The 23,205-nt window shown below is 42.5% G+C and overlaps 1 protein-coding gene and 1 pseudogene across 17 annotated transcripts in view; both read right to left on the reverse strand.

Annotated features, from left to right (window-relative positions):
• The window catches only part of Rnf214 (ring finger protein 214), a 50,143-nt gene that overhangs the window by 22,563 nt on the left and 4,375 nt on the right, over window positions 1-23,205 (reverse strand). For 10 of the 17 annotated variants that reach the window (XM_011242496.3, NM_001361112.1, NM_001361113.1 and 7 more), the window contains exons 3-6: window positions 20,415-20,925; window positions 19,101-19,160; window positions 16,754-16,894; window positions 11,473-11,612 (exon numbers count right to left, since the gene is read on the reverse strand). In XM_011242496.3, coding sequence (XP_011240798.1) covers window positions 11,473-11,612; window positions 16,754-16,894; window positions 19,101-19,160; window positions 20,415-20,925 — 852 coding nt within the window. The remainder of the gene's footprint in view (window positions 1-11,472; window positions 11,613-16,753; window positions 16,895-19,100; window positions 19,161-20,414; window positions 20,926-23,205) is intronic. The other 7 variants (NM_001310840.2, NM_001310839.2, NM_001361114.1 and 4 more) reach the window with 2 other exon arrangements.
• On the reverse strand, window positions 219-317 carry Gm24646 (annotated as a pseudogene).

The following is a 23,205-nucleotide window of genomic DNA, read 5'->3' on the forward strand; positions in this document are numbered from 1 at the left end:
GCCTGTACTACATAATGAACTTCAGTCCAGACTGAATAAAAGTATAGGACTCTGACTCAAAAAACACAATGTTTTTAATAAGATATCTACCATATGCAAACTAAGACACAATATTTGGGGTTGTTTTTGTTAGTACTGCTGGAATTGAACCGAGGGTCTTGTCTGTGCCAGGTAAGTGCTATAAAACTGAACTGCATCTTCTGCCCATATTAATTTTTTAAAATATGGAACGCTTCATGAATTTGCATGTCATCCTTGCACAGGGCCATGCTAATCTCTGTATCATCCTAAGTTTATGTGCTGCCTAAGACGCAAGCATTAAATGTTTTGTTAATATATATTCATTTACTTATTAGAGACAGGGTCTCATTACTTAGCCATGGCTAGCCAAGAATGTGCTCTATAGATCAGGCTGTCCTCAAATTTACCTGCCCATACCTCTGGGCTACTGGGTTACATGGGTGGCATGTTCCAGCACACCTGGAACAATTCATTTATTTTTTGTGAGTGTGATTGGTTTGCCTGTATGTATGTCTGAGCACTACATTCTTGCAGTATCCAGGAAAGCCAGAAGAAAGTATTAGATTCTCTGGAATTGCAGTTACAAACCACTGTTAGGTGCCCTGTTGGTGTTGGAAACCCATGGCAAGTGCTCTTAACTACAGAGCCATCTCTCCACCCCCAAATCTTACTTTTTAAGTTTGAATTTTAAGCTCAACTTCTCATAACCATACTATATATAAAAATGTCAACTATTACAGTCAGGAATGGGTGAGTCACATCTGTGATCCCAATTCTGGGGAAGTTAAGGCAGGGGAATTTCCATGAGCTTGGCACTAGTTTGGACTATTATGTTCTATAGTTAGCCTGAGCTACAGTGGAAGACCCTGTCTCAGAAGGCAAAACAAGGAGGTGGGGAAGCTAGGGAGATGGCTCAGTAGGTAAAGCACTCACAATGCAAGCAGGAAAATTCAAATGCCCAGAATTTAGATCAAGCTAGGGCTGCAGGCAGTGGTGTGTATCTGGAATCACAGCACTCTTACAGAGATGAGAAGGAGTGTCTGGAAGCTTACAGCCTAGCTGGCAAAAACAACAAAGAGACCCAGTCTCAAGCAAGGAAAGCAAGAAAATCCACATCCACGCAGTGGCATAAACACATACACAAAGACACACATACAAAGATGATTAAACACTAAAAAAAGTCCCATATATATGTGTGTGTATAATATATAAGATATATAATATATATGTAACATGCATACACATGTACATATGTGTAAATGTACACACACACAAAACCAAAGACAAAACAAAACTTGTGATTTGATATAGCAGTCCAGGCCTAGAGAGATGACTCAGTAGTTGAAAGCACTGGATACTCTTGCAGAGGACCCAGGTTCAGGTCCGATTACCCACAGGTGGTTCACAATCATCAATAACTCTAGTTCTAGATGATCTGATGCCCTCTTCTGACCTCCGTGAGCACCAGGTATGCTTGTGGTACACAGATATACATGTAAGCATACTCATATACATTAAAAATAACAATAATAAATCTAAAAAAAATTAAAAAAAAAAAAGACAGAAATTGCTGTCCATTATACAGGTCTACCATTACCAACCTAATATTTTCCTTGCTATTGTTTTTTTAAATCTGGTTGACTGTGTGAACTTTAATCTTTACTGTGGGTGTGTGCATACATGTGTGTATGGGTGTTTTGCCCGTATGTATCCTGTGTAGCATGTGCATGAAGTATCTTTAGAGGCCAGAAGAGGGTGCTGGATTCCCTGGGACTGGAGTAACGGACTCTGGTTGTGAACAACCCTGTGGGTCCTCTGGAAGAGCAGCCAGAGACCGCAGAGCCATGTCTCCAGCTCCTTCCTTGTTATCTTTAATTTGACAATTATAAATAATGCCATAACAAATGTCTCTGTGTGACTAACACAAGCTAATGACAAAAGTGATGCAGTCAGACATCAGAGGAGGGTAAGCCAGGCAAGCCACAGGCTCTGGAACTGAGGCCAACTGGGTTGCACTCCCAGCCTCACTACTCTGCACTACTTGGCCAGTGAGTTTTTCTCTGCCTTGATTCCATAGAATACAAAGTGGGAAGAACACAGGAATCAACCTTTTCTACACCACTGTGTAGACTAAATGAGTTAGCATAAGCAAAATGCCTAAGACGCACTCTAACAAATAGTAAGAGCTTTATAAATGCCAAATATCGTTTGGATGTTAAAACAACTTTCCTCAGAGACTAAAATACAAATACATCATTGTATCAGCCAGGCACAATATCACATACCTTTAATCCCAGTACTTGGAAGGCAGAGATAGGAGGATCTCTATGAATCTGAAATTGGCTTAGTCTATATAGCCAGGGCTACATAATGAGACTGACTCAAAAACAGAACTAAATATCGTTTTCCCTCTGACAAGTGGCAGTAGGAATACTTCCTTGGAATAAGGGCACAAATGCCAAGTGTCCCATGAAATACCTCTGCATGTTAGAGGAACAGATAAGAATTAGGATCTCTAAGTTTTCAACCTAAGGACTTTCTGCAGAATCGTGGTACACTCTAGATCAGGAAGGGCAAAGAAGCAAAGTCGAACTAAAACAGTGGAGAGTGAAATCAAAGATGTATTTCCTGATCTTAAGACAACTTTCTAAAAAACCTTTCCCTCTTTTAGGTGTGTGTGGGTGCTCTGACACAGGTCTCAGGTAGTTCTGGCTTGCCTCATTCATTATGTATAGGAGGCTGACCTTGAAGTGGACTTCAAGGATCATCCTGCCTCCACCTCCTAAGTACCAAGCATACAGGCTAAAATCACTAAGCTGGGCTTAAAACCAGTTTCCCAAAACAAGGCAGCCATACACAGAATGATTAGATATAGAAAAACATTACTGGGATGAATTCTTCATTGATTCAACATCTTTAAGAGTAGCCCCACTGTGCTAGACATTCCCAAACGTAGAGATACAACCCAGATGCTTTTCCAGTAGTTTGCTTGGTGAGCAAAAGGGACAATTATGTGGGCAGAACTAGCCAAATGTATAAAGGACAAGGGACAAGGGCCCAGAATCCCCGCAGAATGAAAGCAGAGCACAGAGGTACCAGAAGCCCTGGACAGGGAGGGAGCCCTGCACTTTTCAAAGTGCAGGCAGGGTCCCCAATTCATTAAAGGCCCACTCCATAGAGCTTTTGTAAGCTTGAAAGAAAAGAAACAAAGAAAGGGGTGAGGGAGGAAGAGAGGGAAGGAGAGAGGGGGAGAAGCAAGCAGCAAAGCAGCAAGCAAGCCAGGTGTTGGTGCACGCCTTTAATCCCAGCACTCAGGAGGCAGAGGCAGGCGGATCTCCAGTTTAAGGCCAGCCTGGTCTACAGAGTGAGTTCCAGGACAGCCGGGGCTACACAGAGAAACCCTGTCTCGAAAAACCAAAAATAAATAAGAAGGGGGTGGGGGTGGGAATGGACAAGACAGGACAGGCAGCTTAAAAGATGTTTACTTCTTCATTTTCATTCTGTGATGAGCTGACACTGGGGTTCTCCTGAGAAGACACAGAATACATTGACACATGCGACACATGTCACAGTGTCCTCACTCTTGAGACTAATAGAATATATGCTTTTGTATTTTTTGATTTTAGCCATTTTCTTTTTGGTGAAGGGTCTGTTTGTTCTTTAAGTTTCATTTTTATTTATGTGTATGTATATGTCACATGTGCGAGGATGTCCATGGAAGCCTGGGATCTGAGCTCCAAGCAGTCATGAACCACTCTATGTGGGTGCTAGGGATCAAACCTGGGTCCTCGGCAGAGCAGCAGGCAGTCAACTGCTGAACTATCATTCCAGCCTGAGATTTTAAATTTCTGTATAAAAACCTCTATCAACACTCAGAAGATCTATAAAAGGTTGGGCCAATATTTAATAAATTATATACTGTGTTATCAAATCAACTATAGGCCCGTCCAATGGATATACAGATTATTTTAAGGAGACACTGATATTCCATAGCTGCAAGATAGGGAGGGGGAAGCTCTTGAGATTTCCCTTATTAGAGCTAAAGCTGCAACTGTAGAGAGCAAAGCTTCATGAACTGCTCCTGTGGATCTCCTCCCAGAAGGAAGATGACAGCCTCTTCTTTAGGAGAGCTAATGGCCTATCCAGTACATGTGGAGGCCAGAGGGAGAGGGTAGGCGTCTTCCTCTACTTCTACATCATTTTTGAAACATGGTCTCTCCACTGAACCTACAGCTCAAACATTAGCTAGGCCATCTAGCTGGCAAACTCCAGGGATCTGCCTCTCCCTGCTCTCCCAGTGTGGGGGCTGGGGGGATGTTTCAGATGCTAAAGGCCAAGGCTTTTTTTTTTTTTTTTTTTTTTTTTTTTTTGGCCAAGGCTTTTCACATGAGTGCTGGGGATACAGACTCAGGTCCTGTGTTTCATAGAAAACACTGAGCCACCTCCCCAGTCCTCTAGCTTATGTTTTTCAGACAGGGTCTCTCATGGACCTGGAGCTAATCGACTCTGCTAGATTGGCTGGCCAATGAGCTGCAGGGATCTTCTTGCCTCACTGACCCCAGTCCCTAACACTGGGGTTACAGATGTGTGGTGCCATCCCTGGCGTTTAGTAGTTGCTGAAAATCTCAACTCAGGTCCTCATGTGTTCTTGCACTTTACAGACTAAACCACCTCCTCAGCTCATAGACATTCTCATCTACTGAAGCTCATTTTTACTTCCACAAAGCACTAAGTGCTTGTCCTCACCCCTCTCTAGGGAATCATGTCTGGAGTGGGGAATGACTCAGCTGGAAAACACCCTCCAAGAAAGCTCAAAGTCCCAACTTTAATCAGCAGAACCAACATCAAAATGCTGATCATGTCGAATTTCTTTAATCCCAGCACTCAGGTGGCAGAGACAGGTGTTCAAGGCCAGCCTGGTCTATAAAGCAAGTCCAGGACAGCCATGGTTGGAGTAGACACTTGTACTCCTAGCACTGGGTAGGGAAGGCAATAGACCCCTGGGGCTCGCCAGCCAGCCAGTCTAGCCTAAATGGTGAATTCCAGGCTAAAGAGACCCTCTCTTAAAGGAGATGGATGGATGGTCTTCCTGCTGATGGTGTCTGAGCTCTCTCTCTCTCTCTCTCTCTCTCTCTCTCTCTCTCTCTCTCTCTCTCACACACACACACACACACACACAATTTTCCCTAGAAGCATTTTTCTCTCCTCCTACCTTTGCCTAAGCAGATGACACAGAACCTCAGATTCTAACCTGTAAGTTAATGGTCCTAGTAGTTCTCTCCCATATATACACACTACACATACAAATAAACTGTTTCTTCTCCCTATTGATCTGGGAATTTAACTTATTAACCCAAAAGGAGGTCAGAAAAAAAGTTAACCCTTGACTAAATAAGTAAGAGATCCATTCAAACTTTAAGGTGTTGTGGCATATGCCTATACCCTAGCACTCTGGAGGCAAAGGCAGAAGGAACGCCACAGTTTGAGGCCAACCTGGTCTACCCAGCATGCTCCAAGTCAGCAGGGACTTTAAAGTGAGACTGTTTCAAAAAGCAAACTAAACAAAACAGCAAGCCTGTAAACCAACAAGCTTGTAACAGGCACCAGGCTGTGCCTGCGGGTCTCTGTCTGGCCTACAGAGTAAGTTTAAAGCCAGCCTTGGCAACGGAGAGACCTTGTCTCAAAAATCACAAAACTCGGCTGGGAATACAGCCCAATGGTATATTCACACACATACTTCACCACAACCCAACCCCACCCCCACCTAACGATTCTTTTATTAGGTAGAGCAATTCAAAACAATTATCAAATTCAGTTCCATGTCATAGCTAACTTTTAACAAAGTGACCTGGTGACAGGGTTTAACATAATAAACAACACCTACAGTCATAAGTAGAAGCCATTAAAATACCTCTTGGTCTTCTAGTTTAACAATGGACTACAATTTTCTCCAGACTTCAACAAAAATACTTGTAAACAATTAAATTTATACAAAGTTAAAGCTGAGCAGTGGAGGTATACGGCTTTAATCCCAGCACTTGGGAGGCAGAGGCAGGCGGACTTCTGAGTTCAAGAGGCCAGAACAGCCAGGGGAAACCCTGTCTCAAAAATAAAAAAAATAAAAAAAAGTTTTTCTTAAAATTAAAGAGATATATAAGCATCTAAACAATGTTATTTTTCTAAATGAACCAATTTAACCTGTAAAGCAATTTTCATGAAAAAAACATACTATTTGTATTAACATATATGTATTATGTTATTTTAAAATAAATCACGAGCCAGGCGTGGTGGCGAACGCCTTTAATCCCAGCACTCGGGAGGCAGAGGCAGGCCAGCCTGGTCTACAAAGTGAGTGCCAGGACAGCCAGGGATACACAGAGAAACCCTGTCTCGAAAAACCAAAAAATAAAAATAAATAAATAAATCACATAGATATATTCTTGCCTTAATTTCTGGTTCAGTGAATACTGATAGACAAGATAGAAACAAACCAGAGTTATCTAGAGCCTTGTGAACTGTTAATATATAAAGGCCCAGGGCATAGTGGCACATGCCTAGAATGCCAGTCTCAGCTATATACTGAGTTCAAGGTTAGCCTGGGCTATTTAAGACTATGCCAAAAAGAAAAGGAATACAAAAGTCCTTACCCTAAGGGCCTCAGCATCTCTCTAGTCTTCTCATCTCCATCAACCTCACCAACTGACAGTATCTGGCTGTGCCCTCCTTCTCTACCTTTTACGATATACTCGGCTTTGTTTGGGTTTTGCTTTACTGTTGTATTCAGTTGTTTGAGACCGGCTGGGGTAAACTGGATATACTGCAAGGATGCTTGACCAGCTCCTGCTCCACAGTGCTGAGATCACAGGGATGAGTGCTGCATTCGTCTAGTCCTCGCTTTCTGACTCTACCTCCTTTCTAGCCATTTTAACCCTTCAGAGAAAGACACGAGCACTCAGTCTGCGTGTCACCCAGCTCAGCTTCCTCTGTGTGCTGGCATGGGCATCTCACAATACTGCTCTTGACCTGTATGAAGATATTTGAAATTTTCTCTGCCTGTGCTGGACTACCAGGGATGAGATTTTAAACTGTGGTTTAAAGAACTGAAAAACTGGGCTGGTGAGATGGCTCAGCAGTTAAGAGTACTGAGTACTCTTCTGGAGGTCATGAGTTCAAATCCCAGCAACCACATAGTGGTTATTATTTTTTATGATAAATAATGAAGACCTATGGCCCAGAGTGAGTGTAGGTCGGAGCAAGAGGGAGAAGGGAAGGAAGAAATTTTAAAAAGAACTGAAAAACTAGGGCAATTCTATGAGCTGATATTTCCAAATGCCAGGCACCAGGAATCAGATGACTGAGCAAAGGACAAAAAGCTGAGGAGAGCCCTACAATTACCCTACTATAGGAAAAAGGGTACATAATCTTGCCAACTTTATCCAAGAAAACTACAAGCCTTTCTGATACAGCATGATCAATGACACCTAGTTTTACTTTATGACATGTTGCCAGTGAATTAGGAAAATGTATACTTTGGCACAGAAATTGGTTAAATTAAAATAGAATTCTAAAGAATATTCAGTTAGTTTTCATTTATACAATTATTTAGGAGTACACTTTTAAATAAAACTGTATTAGTTACATTTGACTATAAATGGACCAGACTTCCAATTAAACTGCAGCCTGTCAAAATAGATAAAAATAGACCCTATTGCACACTATCTACAAAACAAGGAAAAGACAGGCTGAAAGTCAAAGGGTAGAAAACATGCCATAGAGAGCTAGCACGTGTCAGCTCAGACACCAGAGTGTACCAGATTCCAACACCCACACCCCAGCCTGGGATCCCAGTGCTGAAAGGCAGAGAGATAGATGTCTTGTGCTTGCTGGTCAAATTGTCAGGCCAACTTGGAAGCCCTAGGTTCAGTGGAAGACATTGTTTCAATAAACAAACAAGCAGATAAATAAAAGGTAGAAGAGGCTGGACGAATGGCTTAACAGTTAAGAGGACTTGAGTTTGCTCTCTCGTGCCCAAGGACCTACGAGACAGCTCACAACCGCCTGCAACTGTAGTCCTAAGGAGGCTGATGCACGTGGTACCCAGACACACATGCAGACACATAAAAACCTCAAGATAGTATGGTGAGGAAACAATGGCGGGAATACCTGAAACCAACTCTGGCTTCTTCCCGTGCATGCATGTACACATTACACATGTGCACATGGAACACACACACCAGCTGTACTTTTATCATGGAAAACTTTTAAAAAGTTTTTCTTTAAAAAAGACTTACTTATTTTATATAATATGTATAAATGTTTTGCCTGCATGAATGTATGTGCATCATGTGGGTGTCTGGTACCCACTGAGGTCAAAAGAGGGCTTTAGATGCCCTAGAGCTGGAGTCACGGATGGTTGTGAACCACCATGTGGGTGCTGGGAAATAAGCCTGGTCCTCTGCAAGAGCAACAAGTGTTTTTACCTACTGTTGTGTGTTGTGTGGTATTAACCATCCCTCCAGCTCCTGGTGGCAAACTTTTTTTTTTTTTTTTTGGTTTTTGGGTTTTTTTGTTTTTTTTTGTTTTTTTTTTGTTTTTTCGAGACAGGGTTTCTCTATAGCCCTGGCTGGCCCCGAACTCAGAAATCCACCTGCCTCTGCTTCCCAAGTGCTGGGATTAAAGGCGTGCGCCACCCGCTGGCAAACTTTTAACATCCCTCTGAAACTATGTTTCTCCAGCTCCTCTTATTCCAGTTAACCAGGTAGTCCAGCTCTTGCCTGGTCATCTCCTCTACCTGAACCCATTTCCAACCACCTAAGAGATCTCTCTAAAGTGAGGTCACCATCAGCTGGCAGCCCCTCCTCCCTGAAAACCTTCCTCTCTACAGAAAACTCCAAATGTGATGATGGCCTTCATCAGCTCCATCCCCCACTACACCACACCCTCCCTCACTGTCCCCTTGTCTTCTGGCTGCCTGCCTGCAAAGTTTTTCCCATTTGTTGCCAGCTGATTCCTCCCTAAATCTATGGCCATTACTTCAACTTCTCCTTTGAAATTTCAGACCGCATAAACTCACCAATTTTACAATTTTTGCCACTTTTACTTTATATCACCTCCCCACCCCCACAACAAGGACAAGAATCCTCAAGAAAAATACTCACTAAAAGCTTGAGGCAAACCAGGACTACGCAGTGAACCCATTTCTCAAGAAAAAAAAGGAGGAGGGACTTAAAAATAATATGTAGTGTACTAGTAAATAGAAAAGGAAAAAAGTTTAGAGAACTCAAGCAAGAAAAAGGCTGTGGACACAACCAGTTTCAACCAGCCACAACCAGCCCATGGAGTACTCACTTTGCACACAGGAAATGCTAGGTCATTGCTCTAGCACCTCAAGACAGCAGCATCGACAAACACTAATTACAGTTAGCACTTAACTAATTAGCAGTTCTGGGGCCTGGACCTAGGGAGACTGCACAAACACTTTCCACACAAGCCTGACAATCTGAGTTTAAATGCCCAGAACTGTAGAAAAGCTGGCACCGCAAGGTACGCACACCTGACACTATCCTCTGAGATCCACACTCACACTCACACAGACACATACACAAAGATTAAAACAAAACCCAGGCAAGAAGTGATGGAGCAGGTTTGTAATCAAGGACCTAAGAAGCAGAAGTACGGGTACTTAAAGTAAGTCTCTGCTGCACAGTGAATTTGAGGCCAATTTAACAAGACTGTGATCCAAGCAAGTGGTAAGGAGATAGAAAGACAATAAGGTCCAGGTTAGCCTTGGCTACATATGGAGGGGCCTACCCTAAACAAACAAACAGAGTCTTCAGTAAAGCCGTTAGCATTATTACTTGTAGCTATTCAATCAGAGAGAAGAGAAGGTAGTTAGAGACATAAAGAGTGGAGAGTAGGTGCTGGAGAGATGGCTCAGCGGCTAAGAGCACCGACTGCTCTTCCAGAGGTTCTGAGTTCAATTTCCAGCAACCACAGGGTGGCTCACATCTATCTGTAATGGGATCCAATGCCCTCTTCTGATGTGTCTGAAGACAGCTACAGTGTACTCATATATATATACACATATGCACACACACACAAATAATAAATCTGACAAAAATATTTAAACACAGCGAAAGGAAATCAGGACCTAGACAAAATTATAGACTAACTATAGACAAAACTATAGATCTTTAAGCTCTCACATGCTCCGAGTACCTGTCTGTCTATAATTCATCTTCCTCAAATCAGCTGTGAAGACTGTGGCAGAGCGAGTGTTGCCTTGGGTAGGCTGCTGTTCTGATCACTATCAACACAAAGGACCGTGCTCTGCTGGGAAGGCTCTGCAAGACTGTTTGAGAATGATCAGTGAGTGACCACCTCCTAACAATTCACCACATTCTCAATGGGACTCTCTGCTCTCCAGACCGTCTCCTCTGCATGTGGAGGCGCCACAGGTACTGTCTCTCATTTTGGAAAATGAATCAGTAAGTGAGCTTGCTACTTACTTTTTACTTATCATCATACATATTTTCAACATCCAAGTTCTTCTCAATAAATAAAAGGAATGTCAGCAGCATTTAAATAACATTATCACAGAATTCACAATTGTGAGTTTTCAAGCACTGATTTCAAACAACTTGGAAAACTGAGTGCAACCAAATTCAAGGCCCATTTTGCTCTTGCTACATTATCAAGAAGAGGACACGATCACTAGATAACCCTTCACAAATGTCAATAGTGCACCACTGGTGGTGCTGTACAGCATAACCATTCAAAGCATTCCCATGACCTCAGTATACGGAGGAAAAAAATGTCCCTCAGGATATAAAGCAAGTGATATAGGTTTTAGAATAACAGTTCATATTTGCTATGTGTGCATAACAACCTTATTTTAGATCCCCAAGATACCTAAAACTGGGCCACGAAATAGTGCTATGTAGTAATCCCAGACCCGAGACAGACAGATACAGACAGGCAGGCAGGCACACAAACACACACACACACACACACACACACACACACACACACACACACACACACACACACAGAGAGAGAGAGAGAGAGACAGAGAGAGAGAGAGAGACAGAGAGAGAGAGAGAGACAGAGAGAGAGGTGTTATAAAATATAAAGGAAACTTATGAACATACTTGGAACCAGGGGAAGAGGTGCTGGGGCCTAAGCCCAGGATGGGACCACTGAGCTATATGCCCAGCCCTTACTTATCACTGCAGAGCAGTACCAACTCTCTGAGCACATCTTTCTTTTGTGTCATGTAGGTACTGAGACTACTAAGTCACTGGAGAATTCTGATGTGTGTTTCTTTCTCACATAAAAGCAATGGAACTGGCCCTGCCACACAAACACACACGCACGCCCGCATGATTGTATGTGCAGCAGAAGCGTTTACACACGCACACCCACAGGACTGTATGTGCAGCAGGAGCATACCTTCTGCCCTTCTCACAGAGCTTCTCGATTTCAGCTTTCAGGTCCTGCTCCTTCTGCAAGAACTCCTTCTTTTCTTTCTCTATCTTCTTCTTGGTTTCTTCTCGCTTTATGGTCACATCCTGAATGGCCTTTAGTATCTCCTAAATCCCATGTAATTAGTCACACAAATAAAGAAAGAAAGGTTAGCTTTTAGTGTTTTGGGGTTTTTGTTTCAATCTCAGTGTTTGTTTATGTGTGTGTATATATATATGTGTGTGTGTTGCTATGGTTCGGAACAAGAGCCTAGCACATGCTAAGCAACACCCTATAACTGAGCTACATACCCAGCCAGCCTGATAGGTTTTTTGATTTGGTTTGGTTTTGAGATAGTGTCTTACATAACCTAGGCTGGGCTTAAATTCAATATGTAGACAAAGCTGGTCTTGAACCCTGATCCCTTGCATCTAGTTCCACTGACTTGGATTATAGATATGTGCAAGCATATTATTACTGTGTATTGTGTGTAAAGATTCTCCTTTATTACTCAAATACTGATTTCTCTTCCCCCATATCTGGTTGCAATCTGGACATGGCACTGTAATACTATTTCTTTTTTTTTTTTTTTTTCTTTTTGGTTTTTTGAGACAGGGTTTCCCTATATAGCCCTGGCTGTCCTGGAACTCACTTTGTAGACCAGGGTGGCCTCGAACTCAGAAATCCGCCTGCCTCTGCCTCCCGAGTGCTGGGATTAAAGGCATGTGCCACCACGTCCAGCTTTTGTAATGCTATTTCTAATAATCTGTCTCAATGTTATGTAAACATCACTCCTCATTTATTCTCTGATTTGTCAATAAAAGCTTGTCAGCCAATGGCTGAGCATAGCAGAGACTCGGGCTGGACTTCCCATCCCAGTCAGGGGAGGGGGAGAGATAGGAAAGAGGATGGGGCCATGAGGAAAGGGTTCAGGAGCCAGCAGGAGAACACACCCAGAACAGAGAGAGCCAGATCAACACTAAATCCCAAGTAGCTCAGGGGTTTGGGTTGGGAAGCAGCCAGATTAATTTAGAAGATTAAAGTAGATTAATACTGCTCGGCTATTGTGCCATAGAGCCTGACTGAATAAATTTTATAGTCTCTGTCTCATTATTTTGGAGCTAGTTGGGATAAAAAAAAAAATCACTTTTAAAACTGTCCTAACAGATATTCACTTCCATGCTCAGTGTTTCTGGAACTTTGAACATGATTTTACTATGTATCCTATGTAGCCTTGTGATCCCTATGCGGCATGGCAGGCTGGCCTCAAACTTGCTGCAAGCATCCTCTCTCAGCATCCTAGCAGCAGATGTTGAGCCAGTACTCTCAGCCTGATAGTTTATTTCAATGATTATACATCCATATGCTGACTTAGTGGAATCAAACAGAATTAAAAGAATCAATTTCAGGGCTGGAGAGATGGCTCAGTGTTTAAGAGCACTGACTGATCTACCAGAGGTCCTGAGTTCAATTCCTAGCAACTACATGGTAGCTCACGATCATCTGTAATGGGATCAGATGCCCTCTTCTGTTATGCCTGAAGACAGCTACAGTGTACTCATATAAATAAATAAATAAATAAATAAACAAATCTATCTAAAAAAAAAAAAAGAGTCAAAAGAGTCAATTTCATAAACTACTGATGTAAAAGTCAAACCTCTGCAAGAAAGTTACATGAACATAGACTTTAACACCACAGGACAGGTCTAAGAATCTTTGAAAAAAAAAAATGGGGCTAGAGAGATGGCTCAGCATTTAAGAGCACTGGCTATCCTTCCAGAGGACCCAGGTTCAATACCCAACACCCACACCCACACAGTGGCTCACAACTGTCTGTAACTCCAGTTCCAAGGGATCTGACGCCCTCTTCTGGCCTCCAGGACACTTGACACAAGTGGTGCACAGACATAAAGGTGAGACACCCATATACAGAAAATAACTTTTAAAAGCCACGACGTGAGACCGGGGAGAGCTCAGTCAGTGAAGTACTTGCCATATATAAACATAATGATGAGTGTGATTCCTAGAACCCCCATAAACTAACTGGGTGCGGTGGCACACCCTTGTACTCTGGGATCTAGAAAGGCAAAACACCACGGGATCCCTGGAGCTTGCTGGATAGCCAGCCTAGCTCTAGGTCCAAATGAGAGCTCCTGTCTCAAATCACAAGTGGGCAGTGCCTAAGGATGACACCTCAAGGTTGACTGCTGACCTCCACACACACGCACACATATCTGCATGCATACTTGTGTGTATACACACGAACACACACACACAATAGAACTGAAAAATGGAATGTGCTGGCTTATGTAGCACTATGTTCCCTATTACCGATGCTCCAATAAAGACTGAACAAACACCTGTCAAGGATACTGAGAAAGGGATTTTTGCTTCAGGCTAGAGTTTGCTACACCCAACAAGTATGCTCTTGTTTTATTATAGTTCTGTTTTTATTGTAAGTAGAATTTTTTTTGTTTGTTTGCTGTGCTGGATAGTTTTATGTCAACTTGACACAAGCTAAAGTCATCTGAGAGGAAGCAACGCCAATTAAGACATTGCATCCATAATATCAGATTATAGGCTGGCCTGTAAAACATTTTCCTAATTAGTGATTAGTGGGGAAAGGCCTGGCCCATTGTGAATGGTGCCATCCATCCCTGGGCTGGTGGTCCTGGGTGCTACAAGTAAGCAGACTAGCCAGGCAGTGGTGGCACAGCCTGATCCCAGCACTTGGGAGGCAGAGGCAGGCGGATTTCTGAGTTCGAGGCCAGCCTGGTCTACAAAGTGAGTTCCAGGACAGCCAGGGGTACACAGAGAAACCCTGTCTCGAAAAACCAAAAAAAAAAAAAAAAGAAAGAAAGAAAGAAAGCAGACTAATCTCCTAGGTACATGCCTTTAATCCCAACACTCAGGAGGCAAAGGCAGGAGGATCTCTGTGTGCTCAAAGCCAGCCTGATCTACAGAATATGTTTCAGGACAGCCAGTGCTATATAGAGAGGCCCTGTCTCCAAAGAAACAAAAGAAGTAAGAGAGAAAGAGCAGGCTGAGCAGTTCCTGCCTCCCAGGCTCCTACCCTGTGTGAGTTCCTGTTCTGACTTCCTCCCAAGATGAACAGTAATATGAAAGTGTAAGCTGAATAAACCCCTTTCCTCCCCAACTTGCTTTTGGCCATGATGTTTCATCACAGCAATAGTAACTCTTAAGACACTTGCTGTCTTACTATATAACAACAGGAATAAATACATATATGAGGCTGTATAATACCAAGTTCATCATCTGTGATACATATATATGAGCACATTCCTAAGACTGTACAATACAAAGTTTATCACTGTGACAATTATCCCTTTTCTCTGGGCATAAAGGTAATCTCTGTGTGAAGGGATTTGGATTATGTTTGCACAGTTTGTTCATTGTTGTCTGGGTGGTGCTAGAGGTCCATACACAAAGCACACATACTACTTCTTTTTTTTCTTTTTTTCTGAGGCAGGGTTTCTCTGTGTAGCCCTGGCTGTCCTGGAACTCACTCTGTAGACCAGGCTGGCCTTGAACTCAGAAATCTGCCTGCCTCTGCCTCCAGAGTGCTGGGATTAAAGGCGTGCGCCACCACTGTCCGGTGACTAAAACTTTTGTGAAGCTACTTTTCCAACATAATCTACAGGTGGCTGAGGCAGCCTGTAACCCAGACTGGCCTCATCCTCACTATGTATCTGAAGATAACCTGGAACTCGTGACCCTCCTGCCTCTGCATCAGAGCACTGCATTTTAGAAAGGTGCCCCTTACGATTTTAAGCAACTGTGCAATAAACATTGTCACTGTCCACACATTCAGACATCAGCTTGCATCTCTAGAGTGAACTCCCAACAAGACTGTGTGATTACATTAGTTACTATGCATTTACAACTTTAATTCCAACAGGAGCCTGACACTCCAGTCCGCAGCTGCCTACTTTCCCTCACCCGTGACAGCACTCTTTGACTACCTAGCACATCTTTTTCTTGCATTTGAGGTTTTTACTTTCCTCATTTATTTTTTGCTAGTTTTTCGATATAGATTTAACCTAAATGAAACTACATTTTTACATGAGACAGAAGATTATATAAGTTTTTACTAGTCAATAAAGTCAACAAAATATTTTAAGTAAATAATCTTTTTTATCTCTAAACTATAATCAAAAGTCTAGACAACATGCCCTCAATGCTTTTTTTTATACTTGAAGTTTTCATGATGATTAAAGAAAACGTTATCTGTATGTGTCTGTGCCTGTGCTCATGTAGTGCAGGTATCCACCCAGTGCAGAAGAAGGTACTGGGTCCCCTGAAGCTACAATTACAAGCAGTTGGAGTTACAGGTTGTGAGCCACCTGACAAGGGTGCTAGGAACCTAACTCAGGTCCTCTTCAAGGGCACCAAAACCATCTCTAAGTAGCTAAGCCATCTCTCCAGCCTTCTTTATATTAAAATCTGATAACCCTGCCATGGCAATCTATGCGGGAAGATCTAGAGTTCAAGGATAACCTAAACTATACAGAGTCTGTAGTCTCAAGAGTAAACCAAACCCAAGAAATACTGATTTTCTTTCTTTCTTTTTGAAGATTTATCTATTATATATATGAGTACACCGTAGCTGTCTTCAGACACACCAGAATAAGTTATCAGATCCCATTACAAATGGTTGTGAGCCACCATGTGGTTGCTGGGAATTGAACTCAGGACTTTTGGAAGGGCAGTCAGTGCTCTTAACCACTGAGCCATCTCTCTAGCCCCGATTTTCTTTCTTTTTAAAGAAACTATTTAAAGTTTGATCAGAGATGATTATTTTACTCATTAGCAGTGTGAGTGTGTGTGTGTTTGTGTGTGTGTGTGTACGTGCATAAACATATAAACACATACTTTTTGTTTGAGGGGTAGATTTTTTTTTTACCTGAGACATGGTCTCACTACACAGACCTAGCTATGCTACAAGGACTAGAGCATGCTATTTTGAACAGAATGGGTTTAAACGCACAGGTCTTCACCTCCTTTTGTCTTCAGAGTGATTAAAAGCATATGCAAACTTTTATGGCCATACATAAGTAATTTTAAATCTATGTTCTCATATTAGAGAAAACACAATACTTATCTGAGTTGCCATTCTTTTCTTTCCTTCCTTTTTTTTTTTTTTTTTTTTTTTTTTTGTGGTTCTGGGAATCGAACCCAGGTTTCTGAGTATGCTAGGCAAGCACTCTACCACTGAGCTACATCCCCAAATGTCAGTATCTCAGACTACCTGGTGATTCTTCATTTCTTCTTCTCGCCTTTGCTGAAGCTGCTTTAACTGCACCTGGAGCTGACTCTCCACCTGCCTCTGCTTGTCCAGGACTTCTTGGTAACGCTCCTTCAACAGAGTTCTCTCTGTCATCATTTTGTCCTATCGAGAGCAACAAAAGTTTCATTCCCAATTGAATCAGAGAAACCTTCAGCAGGTTTTGATTGCTTATTTTGAGAAAGTGTCTTATACAGCTCAGTAGCTTCCATCTTATTATGTTGCCAATGATAGTCTTGAACTTCTGACCCTCCCACCTGCATCAGCCTTGTATGGCACCTACAGGTGTGGACCACCACACCTAGTTTATGCTGCACTAGGGATTGAACTCAGGGCTTCCTGCGCGATGGCAAGTGTTCTATCAACCAAACTGTACCCCCAATCTATATCTAAGATGTGGCTACACTGTCCCATACAATAGCTACTAGCTGCATGTGGCTATATAACTTTCAAAACAAAAACACCAGGCCCTCAGGAGCCTAGCCACATTTCAAGGACTCAAATGCCACCTGAGACTGGTGGCCACCAAACCAGAGAGCAGAGACTGAGACCGTTTCCACCTCTGCAGAAACTACTGGTACTTAGCACTGTGCTGAAGCACGCACAAGCATTTGTGTACTCAAGTGCAGTACTCCTGGAGGCTAGAAGAGCAGTACATTCTCCTAATCACGGAGACAGCTTTCTGAGACAGCATCTCATGTATCCAGGCTGGCCTCAAACACACTAGATAGCTGAACCTGGCCTTGAACCCCTGGTCTTCCTGCCTCTACCTCCCAAGTGCTAAGATTATAGGTATGCACCACCATACCCTCGGGGGATCAGCTTTTAGAATAAAAAAAACAATGGGGCCAGGCTTGATGGCATATGCCTTTTAATCCCAGACTTGTTAGGCAGAAACAGGGGGATCTCTTCAAGTTCAAGGCCAGCCTGGTCTATATAGTTCAAAGTTAGCCAGACTTATAAAGTGAGACCCTATCTCAAAAATTATTAAATGAATAAATATTAATTAAAAAAAAAACTGACGAAGGACTGTTGAGATGACTCAGCAGATAAGAGCACTGACTGTTCACAACTATCTGTAATGAGATCTGATGCCTTCTTCTGGTGTGTCTGAAGGTAGTGACAGTATAATTATATATAACAAATAAATAAATCTTTAAAGAAAAAAAAAAAAAGATTTAATTTTGGGGCTGGAGAGATGGCTCAGCAGTTAAGAGCACTGACTGCTCTTCCAGAGGTCCTGAGTTCAATCCCCAGCAAACACATGGTGGCTGACAACAATCTGTAATGGGATCCAATGCCCTCTTCTGAAGTGTCTGAAGACAGCGACAATGTACTCACATACATGAAGTAAATAAATAAATCTTTAAAAAACAAACAAACAAACAAACAAACCCTGATGAAAACAGAGCCTATCAGGGTAAAAGTAAGCAAAAGAAGAGGGGGAATTCATGGGAAAAGAATATTGTAAAGACTTGGGGACGCTTCATCTGCCAGAATTTAAGCTTGCGAGGTAAGATAGAGCACCTTTAACCACAGCCCTCGGGCGGCAGAAGCAGGCCAACCTATGTGCACTTGAGGCCAGCCTGGCCTAAACAATGAGCTCCAGGTTATTCAAAGTTGTACAGTGAGACTCTATTTTGAAAGCAAAACAAAATCTATTTAAACCTTCACAGCGCTTGGAAGGTGAGGGCAGGAGCTTAAGGAGCTAAAGGTCACCCTACTACATTGTGAATTCAAGGTCAGCCTAGGCTACATAAGACCCTGTTTCATGCAAAGCAGAAGTCCCATGTATAGGAGGTAATTATAGGAGGCTCACTCCTGTAATTACAGACATGCCATAGAGGACTGCTAGGAGTTCAAGGCTGGCCTGGCTACAGAACAAGCGAGACCTTTGTCAAACACAGAAAGTAATGGGCATGGTGGTGCATCCCAGGATTCACAAAGCAACACTCAAGGTCCGAGGCAAACCAGAGCTACATCATTTGAAAACCTATCTCAAAATAAATAAGTAAAAACAACAAAAAGAGGACATTTTAAAAGGACGTGTAGATAGTAGTAAATAGAAAACAAGTTCCATTACTAAACCCAAATAAGAGCACAGCAAGAACTACAGAGATCCTATCTTCCCTTCAGAGCAGGACTGGCATAAAAGATATTGCTAAAATGTAACAGGCTGGGCCAGGCAGTCCATTCCCACTGTCAAGGATTTTATGAAGGAAATTTGTGCTTTTCCCAACCAAGATTACAATGCTTCTACATCCTGCGCTCCAATGCTTTGTGTGACAATGACATTTAAGTATGCACTTACCAGATTCTTTTCAATATCTTGGTCTGTGTTTACTTCCGAATCTGCTGTTTTAAAGTCAGTCTACAAAAAGAAGAAATAATTCTATTCAAGACTTTAAGTCTCTTTAACACAAACAGAGTTATTCTAGAGTTACTCATCTAGAAACCTGCAGCAGTGAGCAAAGCAGCAGAGTTCTTGCATATACACCCATCTCTGATACAATCTTTATTTACCCCACAAAACAGTCCACCATGTGCCCAAGAGAAAGCAAGCGATGGATCTGAGAGAATAACTGCTCCTGCAACCTATATGCCCATAGCTCTTCACACAACAGAGCATCCCAGGCACAGAGTCAGGAAGCAGGACTCATTCACTTCTTAAGATGTAGACCAGACAAGTAACAAGAACAGAGTTGAAAAGGACGGAGGCTAGCCAGCCAGTGGTGGTGCATGCCTTCATTCCCAGCACTTGGGAGGTAGAGGCCGGCGGTCTCTGAATTTGAGGTCAGTCTGGTCTACATACTGAGTTTCATGACAGCTAGGGCTATACAGAGAAACACTGGCTTGAAAAATAAAAAAACAGCTGGGCGCTGGGGGTGGTGGCACACACCTTTAATCCCAGCACTTGGAAGGCAGAGGTAGGTAGTTTTCTGAGTTCGAGGCCAGCCTGGTCTACAGAGTGAGTTCCAGGACAGCCAGGGCTATACAGAGAAACCCTGTCTCGAAAACAAAACCAAAACCAAAACCAAAACAACAACAACAACAACAACAAAAAACCAGCCAGGCAGTGGTGGCACATGCCTTTAATCCCAGCACTTGGGAGGCAGAGGCAGGTGGATTTCTGAGTTTGAGGCCAGCCTGGTCTACATACTGAGTTTCATGACAGCCAGGGCTACACAGAGAAACCCTGTCTCGGAAAAACTAAAAAAAGAAGAGAAGAGAAGAGGAGAGGAGAGGAGAGGAGAGGAGAGGAGAGGAGAGGAGAGGAGAGGAGAGGAGAGGAGAGGAGAGGAGAGGAAAAAGGAAAAAGGAAAAAGGAAAAAGGAAAAGGAAAAGAAAAAGAAAAAAATAAAAGGAAAGAACAGGAAGGATTTACACCAATCAAGTTTTCATCCAAAGAGGTTACACATAGGTCATAATAATTCCTGCATATTATACAATTAGATACTGGCTTTCTTGTTTCTGCAATAGCAGAATGAAGCCATTACATGATACTATATGCAAACTGTGTCATGACTACTAGCAAAAAATGACACAATGCAGTTCTCTACCACCTAAATGGCTTCTCCCCTCCCGTCCCCAATTCCATTTTAGTAGTAGAAATGTGATACTTGACCTGCACAGCAATGTTCTGAGAAAGCTTCAAGGAAGAGCTATCCTGATCATCATCCTGATCCACTCTCACTCCTTCAACCCCATTTGCAGGCGGTACTACAGGTAGCAAGTCCAAGCCTGCATCCCTGCTACCTTCCTTTAGGACGGAGGCTGCTGGGCATTTCTCTTCAGAGCAATTCCCGGAGGCAAGTTGTTTTGAGTGGCACCCTGCCTTAAGAGACCGAGTGACTGGATGGAGGCTCTCCCGGAGGCTCGTGTCCCCCTCCTCTCCTGCTGGGTTGGTCAAGTCCTTCAAATCAGACTGAGACCCATTGCCAGAAAGACAAAGGGCTGTGGCTACCAAGTTTTCTCCTACAACTTCCTCGTGCGCTGCTGAAGTATCACCCACTGATGAACCAGGATTCTGTTCTGGATGTTCCAAATGGGCATTTCTGTTACTCTCCTTGGTTATCATTTGGCTACTTACACTCGGCGGAGACAAGTTCTTCTGTTTCTGGGCAGAGTCTTTGGGGCTATCCAAAAAAAAAAAAAAAAAAAAAAAAAAAAAAAAAATCTGGGATGAGGTTGTAGCTCAGTGGTATGTCACCTGACTAGCACACCAAAGACCCAGGATTCTGCTACTAGCACCAGTGCTGGGGATCAAACCCATGCTGGACAGTGCTCTACTAGTGAGCCACATCCCCAACACAGCCACTAGAACAAACCTAGATGCTATAGGCCTTCTCCACCATCAGAACAAACTTCTTTCTACCCAACAATTTGTAGGTATTCTAACCTGGTCAGTGAGACCTTGCAAAAGTTTTGAGTGTGTCCTATACTAAGTGCTTAAAAACAAGTGACCCTCAAGATCTAAAAATAAATGCCCACTGCCAACAGCTTTTGTGAATAGGAAACAATAGCACAATGTTAGTTACGGTAGTTACATATACTAACTTAGTTATGCATATTTTCATAAATATTTAGATTTGTTTGTTTGGGATAGGGGCTCACTGGCTAGCCTTGAACTCAAAAAAATCCACCTGCCTCTGGCTCCAAGTGCTGGGATTAAAGGTGTGCACCATCACTCCTGGCACAACCTTGTTATTCCAACCCCATTTTTTTTTTTTTTAGTTTTTGAGACATGGTTTCTCTGTATAGCCCTGGCTATCCTGAAACTCACTCTATAGACCAGGTTGGCCTCGAACTCAGAAATCCACCTGCCTCTGCCTCCCAAGTGCTGCTATTAAAGGTGTGCGCCATCACTGCCCAGCATTATTCCAACCTCATATTCCACAAAAATAATTTTACTAGTCTAGCAAGATAGCTCGCTGGGTTAAGTATTTGCTGTGCAAGCCCTAATGATTTGAAGTAAGTCCCTGTAACCTACAGTAGAAAAGAAAAGTTGTCCTTGGCCTAAACACACACACACACACACACACACACACACACTTGAATTAAAAATAATAATTGCCCTTTAAAATATCACATAGATCTTTGAACAAAACCATTATTTACTCAACCATTTGCCAGCGTAGAGTATCACCTCAAGTAGCGGAGAGTTAAATTCTCACTCTGTTTTATTTCTTTGTGATAGCATCTTGGTATGTAGTCCTGGCTGGCCTGAACATGGTATTCACATGTAGCCTAGACCAGCCTGAAAACCACAGCAACCATCCTGCACCAGCATCCACGTGCTGGGGATTCTAGGCACGAAGGTATAATTTTGAATTCACAACTGAAGTTGTCAATGGAAATTTTATTCCATATAACAAACATATATATATATATATTTAACATCTGGGATAGGACTTTTGTCATTTGTCAAAGACATCTAATATCTAATTTCCCTTTCATTCCTAGGTCTAGGGAATGAACACAATTATACAGGCTAGGCACACATTGTTCACTAAGCTACGCCAGAACCAATATACTACGTTTTTGTTTGCTTTCTTTTCTTTTCTTTTCTTTTTTGAGACAAGGTCTCACAGGGTAGCCCTAACTGGCCTGGCACTCATATTTAAATAGATGAGACTGGTTTTGAACTCTTAGAGACCCACCTCCCTCTGCCTCCTGAGTGCTAAAATTAAAGGCAGGTACTATCACATTTGGCCAATGCAGAACTTTTTCCAGAGAACCTTAAAGCATACTTAGAATGACATCTAACATTCACTGCCAGTCTTTTGCTCACAAGTTAAGTCTATGTCAAATTAGGGGCTGGAAAGATGGCTTAGTGGTTAAGAACACTGGCTGCTCTTCCAGAGGACATGAATTCAATTCCCAGCACACACACGGCAGCTTACAGCTGTCTTAACTCTAGTTCTAGTTTAACATCCTCACACAGACATACATGTAAGCAAAATGCCAATGCACATCAGAAAAAAAACTTAGCTGAGCATGGTGGCACTTGCCTTTAATTCCAGTGGACTCAGGAGGCAGAGGCAGGAGGATCTCTGTGAGTTTGAGGCCAGCCTGGTCTACAGAGTGAGTTCCAGGGCAACCAGGACTATGCAGAGAAATCCTGTCTCTAAATAAATAAGTAAATAAAATAAATAATAAATTAAAAATGTAAAGGTCTGTATCAAATGTCTTTTCGGCCTTCCTCCCTTTACTGCAATGTGTACAACAGTCTGTCAGCTTACCCTTTACGTATCCCATGCTAGCACTGACACAGGCTTCAGGTGAAGTGCTCTTCCCTCAGAACAACTGGCTATCTGTGCTATAGAAATCTTTACAAACACACTCAATTTATTTATTTATTTACTCATTCATTCATTCATTCATTCATTCCCAAGACAGGTTTCTCTGTGTAGACT

This window comes from Mus musculus, chromosome 9, assembly GCF_000001635.26.
Source record: "Mus musculus strain C57BL/6J chromosome 9, GRCm38.p6 C57BL/6J".
NCBI lineage: Eukaryota > Metazoa > Chordata > Mammalia > Rodentia > Muridae > Mus > Mus musculus.